Raw genomic sequence first — 7,560 nt, 5'->3', positions numbered from 1 at the left:
ACTCAAAAGGGTAATGTTACATGTACATAGAGGGTTACACGTTAGGTTACACAATGTACTTGAAATTATATGATTATCCTACATGCATTTTTGAAAGATTTGTTCCAAATAAAGTGCAGAGATAATCATGTAATTTAAAGTGCATTGTGTAACCCAACGTGTAACCCTCCATGTACATGTAGCATTACTCAACTCAAAATAGGGATTTTTGCACCCACCTCCCCTATACTTAATGAATTTGGCACAAACATCCCTTATATTTTATAATTTGACATTTACACCTCTTGTGTCAAATAAAAAGTTAAGTTTTCCATCCAAATTTACACAATTCACTTAAATACCCCTTATAATATTAAGGCACCGTTTGGTTTGATGTATGATATATGTAATATATAGATAAGTAGTATAATATAATAAAAAATAAATAAAAAATTATAGTTAAAATAGTATTATATTTGATTGATAGATTGTGGTTTATTTGATTTGATTGATTAAATTTTATATAAAAATGTTAAATGACTATTTTGTCCTTTTAACAATAAATAAAATAAAATTTATATTATTTATAAGGGCTAATATAGTAATTTAAATTCAATGATTTGATTGATGTGAGATAAATAATTAATGATTTGATTGATGAAAAATAAATAGTTAATATATAGATAAATAATGTGATTAGAAGAACGTGAGATGAGATGAAATGTGTTATACATATATTAGTAATATGGTGAATAGAACGGTTCCTAAGTATATAATATAATATATATATATATATATATATATATATATATATATATATATATATATATATATAGAGTTTTGTTATGCTGTCTACCTCCCTGCACACCTTCATGCCCACCTATGAGGTGACACTCATCCATTGGATGAACCATTTGTATATGATTCATCTCATGCATTGGATGATTGTCACCTCATAGGTGGCCATGGAGGTGGACACGGAAAGTGGGCAGCATAGCAAAACTCTCTATATATATATATTTATATATATATATTTCACCATTTGTGTATATACACGCATTGAAATCATGTTCAGATTATAAATTATTTCATAAAAATTGTTTTTATATCTTTTTAATAATGATTGACACAAAAAATAAAATCTAGAATTTTAATTTTCCTTTACAAACGGTTAACGTATAAAAAATTATTTTATTTGCATATTAATCATATTCAATAAATAAGACATTAATTACATAAATTAAATACAAATATATCACCATTCGCCACTCAATTGATATTGTTACTGTACAAAGAATTAATTCAAATCACGACAACTAATATATAAGGCTCGACATATATGATTGTTAAGAAATATCCATTAACAACTTCATGTCACTCAAAAATCAAAACAATGGATTTTCAATGAATAAATATTCATCAAAAAAATATTTGAGAAAAATTAAAACAAAATCCTGAAGTGGAGCTTCATTAAATAGCAGACAAAATTTAAATAATCCAGAAGTACAACTAAAATTGTTATCATGCATGAGTTGCATCCAAACTTAACAAAATAAACTTCTCGGGACAAAAACAAAAGGTAAATATTGTGATAAATTCAAATAGACATCTCCTCAAATAATGGCAAATTTGAGTCAACTTCTTTTTCCTGAAATAACAAAAAATATACATTACTTGTTGGTAAAATTATACAAATTATAAAATTTTTATAAGTCAATAAGACAATACCTATGAAGATGCATTCTTTAAAGCCCTTGATCTTTGTTTTTTCTGTTGTGAAAAATGCTCGTAAGCGTACGAGTGTCAAGTTTTAATAAAGTGATGAATCAAGTATCATTTTCACAAGGAGTAAATTGAAAATATTCAGTGCTTGTAATTATAATAGTCTAAACTTTATCTAGAAAATCAAATTTTGAGAAGTTTGCAGAAAATTAAATAATCAATGAATTCTTGGCAGCACGAACACAATTTTCAGAGAAAAATATCAATCAAAGAAAAATGGTCTAGAGGTTTAGATTTCACCTGGTTTCAACAACAATCAATCCTAATTAATTTATCTTCATGAATTTCAGTCAATTAATAGCCAAGAACACTTAAGTTTATTATTTTCCTCTCCCGAGCAAAAAATAATGTTTATCAACTAAAATTCAATTCCAATATCCCTATTAAGAATTACTTGCAGTGATCTATGTAAAACAATGTTCTTTTCAAAAGCTCTGTTAAAATTATACACTCTCCCGAGCTATATAAATAATTAACAGTGTTATTTCTATTGGTTCTATTCAAAATCCCCTCTCTCGAGTGCCAGATTTCAAATAAATATTATAATTCAATTATCGATCAGGTAATTGAAAAGACAATCAATTCTAGAAAAAAATAATTAATCTAGAAGAAACTCAATCCAACAAAATCAAAAATTCATAATTGTATCTACACCAGGTTCCATCTAACCTATAGACTCTAAAAATTTAGTTCATAATAAAATTCTGATAAAATCAAAACATATTTAGAAATCCAGACATGAATTCAGAATTTAATAAATAAAAGAAATAAAACAAATCCGTCGTTGCGATGCCGTGTCCGGACTATCGATCTCTGTCTTTGTTCTTCAAGTAGGCACAGACTTTTTCTCCCAGAAATCTCACTATCAGCTCTCAAAATTCTCTCTGATGTCTGCGACGTGTGTGTGTAGCGGCTCCTCTCTTTTCTGACTTCAGAAATCTTTTTATACGTCACAGTAAAAGCCCATTAAAAAGACCAAAGTTTCCTTGCCCGTAATAATTAAAACTCTAAGATTGCGATCAGGGCGGGCGCTCAGTTGGTAGGCGCGGGCGCGCACATTGTTCGAATTTTAATCTTCAATCTCACAAAATACAGCGCGATTGCTCTCTTCCAAGCGCTAACTTCTAACTCAGCCCAATAACAATTAGCCCACTTCTCATTTCTTCACAGCTTACTTGTTTTTCTTCCTTTTCTCTTCTCATTTATTAATTTTCTTCTTATTTTCTTAATAATTTATCAATTCCTACACCCACAAAAACAACACAACTTGCGCATAAATCTGCTCGAAAGAAATAATTAATAATTAAAATCATATATAAATTAAGTGTATAAAATACACCTATCATTTTCCCTTGATTTTCCAATCTTTGAGGACAACCAGCTTTGTTGTGTCCATGTTCATGACAAAACTTGCAATGGATCACCACAAACTTTTTTTTTTTCTTTCGCAAAGGTTCATCAGCTTCTCTTTTTCTATTCATGGCAGGCCTTCCAGATTTATTTGACCTTTTCTTTGGGGGAAGAATTGTTGGATGTTGAACAATAGTCCATGCTGATGAATCTTCAACCGTGTTAATTCTACCACTATAGGTTCTAAGGTAAGCTGATTTTGTAAAGTAAGGATCCACATAATCAAGTGGGTCAACTTGTTTGTTGTGAATACAAGCTATTGATTCTTTACATGGCAGCCCACTAATTTGCCACATCCCACACTGACACGTCTTTTTATCCAGATTGACCAAACATGTTCTTTCATTATCATAGACTTCATATTTATCCCCATTTGACAAACCTTGAATGTGCCTGCTATTTTTTCTAGCTTGGTTTAACTTTTTTCTCACCATGGGAGGGATTTCAGATTCCCAAGCATTTCCTTTCTCAAACCTCTTATAAATTTTTTTCATTACTTTTCTTCTTATATACTCTAAAAGAGTAAGTATAGGAAACTGCCTACTTTTTTCAATCCAAGCATTGAATGATTCAGTCATGTTATTTGTGACGTGATCAACCTTCACATGATGATCAAAAGCATGAAGAGGCCAGTGCTTCGGCTCATCTTGTAATAACCACTTCCATGCATCTTTATTAACTGACTTGATAGAATCAATTGCATGTTTAAAATCAAATTCATTTGTTGCCCTCACTGCATCCCAATACAAGCCTTTTAACTTAGGATCAGGATACACCTTCCTAAAATTATTATATTTATGTCTAGCACAATACATGCTTGAATCTTCGGGGTGTATATTCTTTAAAGCCTTGAGAAATACATTTTTGCTTATTCGACATAAAGGTAGGATGCCTACCATCTCCAATATGTTGATTGAGAAGTGTTAAAAATAACTCCAACTATCCTCTGACTCTACTTCAACAAACATAATAGCCAATGGAAATATGCCAAAGTTTGCATCTAGTGCAACTGCAACTAGTAGTTGCCCGCCGTAGGGACCCTTCAAAAAACAGCCATCATTACCTATGAAAGGTCTACAACCATTAACAAATCCAATTTTTTGTGCTGGAAAACTGAAAAAACAACCTTTGAAAAATAGCCTGGGAGTTCAAATTTGTCACATCTAACTCATCACATTTCAGTCCAATGGTAATATCAGGATTTCTGTCCCTTAACATTTGAATATAGGTGGGCAATTGTGCATAACTATCCTTATGATCTCCACAAAGTCTTTCAAGAGCCTTTCTTCTTGCCCGATATAACTGCCAAATGCTTGGTTTTACCCCAAACTTCTTTGCTAATTTTACTCTTAATAAATTCAAATTGCAAGAAGAATTTTCTTCAAACTCGTTAATCATTTTATCAGCAATCCAATTTAAAATAGCTTCCTTACAAGAACCAACAAAAGGTTTACATGTGTGAATTGAATTGTATGTTTTAATCTGATATGTAACATGATCGATCCCAATCGGTGATGCATGGATTCTCCATGGGCATTCATTAGATCTACCACATTTTATAGTGACTCTAGCTTTTTCATTCTTAATGTTTTTCAATGGAAAATCTTCTTGTATAGCATATTCCTTCACTATTTTTTCTGAAATGATCAACATTATCAAAAGTTTGACCTTGTCTTAATTCCAAATGACCTAGATCAGTTTCCTTGAAATAATTCACCAAGATATCATCACTCATATCACCATGGCTTTGTTTATCATCATTTGCACTGTCATTATCTTCTAAACAATTCAATTCATTCTCTGAGTCATAATCTGACAATTCATCCCCACATTTCTTTTATTTATCATCATTATTCCAGTCACACTATTCTCTATAATTATCATTCCCATCAGACCCTTCATTATAATCACCTCCCACGATACTATTTGCTTTTAACAAACACAATTTGATACGAATTGTTCTCTCTCCAACTGCACTATACATATCAAAACAAGTTTGTATATCTTCATCATTGTTTATCATAATGGTTTCCTCACTATTTGGAATAAAACCTTCCAAAATAGGAATCTCTCCTACATCCCCATAGCCTTGACCTTTTGCGATAGAACATGAATCATCTATGAGTCAAGAAATATTGTACCCACTTAATTCTACATCAAAAATTTTATAAGATTGTTTCATAAAATCGACAAGTAAATTTACACGCATCCTGCAAGAAAGGATATCAAACTTTATCTAATGGAATTATGCTCCGAAAAATAAAAATTCAAAATAAATAAAATGTGATTAACAATAAATAAATTTAATATAATGAATCACAAGAACTATTATGAATCTGAATTCTGAATCACAAGAATTATTTATAAATCTGAACTAAATTATTTAAACCTAACAAATCAAAACTAATTAATATTTATGAAGTATTTATCAAATTTTTTTTGTTTTTGATTTTCTAAAATTCCAAACTTTATTCATAAACTTATACAAACCACTTTTCATTGCCAAGAAGCTTACCTTTGCAGATATTGATCGAAGACTTTAGTGCCAGATGGAAATCCAGCCAGTTGATGACATACACGAGGAGAATGATCGATGAGGGTTTTTTTTTTCTCATGAATACCGAACAAAGGAACAAATGAAAGTGTGAAAAAGGCGTGGGTTTTGGGATTTTGGAAGGGGAATAGTTTATGTTTTTATTTTAATTTTTTTATTTAAATAAATTGTAAATTACTCTTTTGCCCTTATTTTTAATGGTAAATGTAACGAAAACTTAACAGAAGAGAGGTTAATGCCAAAATTATAAACTACAAGGGAGGTATCTACCAAATGTATAAAATATAGGGGAGGTCACTGCAAAAATCTCATTCAAAATATATACCCATTCACAAATTGATTTTTATCTTCCGTATCTATGGCAGAGAAATTAATTTTCCACTCCTTCACACACCAAGAATTTTGTTTTGCACACCCTAATAATTATAGGAGTTTTCTTATACCAATTATGGGATTTTGATCCGGATAGGAATGTAGTCTAGTAATGATAGACTCCGTCATAAATTCAAAGGTAAATTATACCAGGTGCTGATGACTGTTGGGTTCCGAGATGGTATATTGAGTATGACCTTATGCCAATGTACTCTAGGAGGATTGTTCCGTTCTAGTTTGGCATTTTAGGGAAAGATTACCTCAGTCTCAATGTATGTGTAGTCATAGCAATGGGTATAACTACCAGAAGGATGTTCAGGTTTTCTTTGAGTTTGCAAAAGTTTATTCTTGATTCTGGGTTAGTGCCAAGGGTGTGATGAATTATCATCTGACTTCACCGGAGATACATATTTTAGTTTCGTTGATAAAATAGTTTTGGAAAAGATTCCTTGACAAGTGTATATTCTGAACGGATAGTTTTCGTACGTGGTATTGGAGAGAACCAGGAGATTTGACCCGTATTATCTGATTTTATAAAAAATATAGAAAAATAATTAGGACATGATCATCATAACGAATTGGGAATTCTTACTAAGTGATAGAAATACTTATTTAGGAAGATTTCTTTGAAGGAATTGAAATATGATTTTTGGGATCATCAAGTGATAACAATTTTCAGGACACATTGATGACTGATACTGAGAGACATGAATTGTGATCAGGACTAGACGTGGTGGTGTGTGTTTCATGTGTTGCTCTAGAAGTCTTTTGAACTTCAGAGGATATGGAAAACGTTACCCTAGTATAAAAATCATTGCAAAAGTAACGTTAAATTATAACTAAGTATCAGTTTGATAACCATGTAAAAGATACTTGATTTTATTTTTGGTGGACAAAACGATGTTGGGATAAGTGTCTCCTGACTATGAGCATTATGTACCGTTAGGTTATTGAGAACTACTAGATAGATAGATCTAGCTAGTGGTTTGACGAATGTCATGAGCTTGCTAAGTTACAACATGAAATTCAGCAATATGAGAATTCACTTGGATAGTAAAAGGTGAGCACTTAGGTATTCATGTATGATTGGATTAGCACAATTGTGATTAGTGTTAGGTTTGGACAGTCTGAAATCACAGAAATACCAAAAATAAATTTTTTACTTTAAGAGTTTGTGTTATCTTTCAGTGTTGTCAACACTTCACGAAAACACTATGCAGCAAAATAAATAAATAACAGTAAATAACATGAAGATATTTATGCACAAGTATTAAATACTTGTGCGATGCCTCATGGCGAAATAATCACTAGAAAATCAAATCATTTTACAAAAAACCAACTAGTGCTTGTTTATAAAAAATCTACTTTTCTCAACAGATTGAGAAAATAAAAGACTTCCTAAAAACTAGTAAGAACTAGAATAATAGACCAATAGGAAGTTCTAAACCGAAAAACAAAAACCA

At 31.0% G+C, this 7,560-nt stretch overlaps 1 protein-coding gene across 1 annotated transcript; it reads right to left on the bottom strand.

The window, feature by feature from the left end:
* Window positions 1–2,986: 2,986 nt before the first annotated feature.
* Window positions 2,987–4,070, bottom strand: LOC140878977 (uncharacterized). Its single transcript, XM_073282604.1, has 2 exons — window positions 3,099–4,070; window positions 2,987–3,004 (listed from the first exon to the last, which is right to left on the bottom strand). Exons 1-2 carry the CDS (start codon window positions 4,068–4,070, stop codon window positions 2,987–2,989), a joined length of 990 nt encoding a protein of 329 aa, XP_073138705.1.
* Between the last annotated feature and the right edge of the window lie 3,490 nt (window positions 4,071–7,560).

Source organism: Henckelia pumila, chromosome 2 (genome assembly GCF_033568475.1).
Source record: "Henckelia pumila isolate YLH828 chromosome 2, ASM3356847v2, whole genome shotgun sequence".
In the NCBI taxonomy this organism is placed as follows: domain Eukaryota; kingdom Viridiplantae; phylum Streptophyta; class Magnoliopsida; order Lamiales; family Gesneriaceae; genus Henckelia; species Henckelia pumila.
The sequence above is the reverse complement of the archived record's forward strand: the minus strand, read 5'-3'. Positions and strand labels throughout refer to the sequence as shown.

Bases quoted from the DNA above. Each gene is read 5' to 3' on its own strand.
- LOC140878977 (XM_073282604.1), bottom strand. From the start codon at position 4,070: ATGGTAGGCATCCTACCTTTATGTCGAATAAGCAAAAATGTATTTCTC.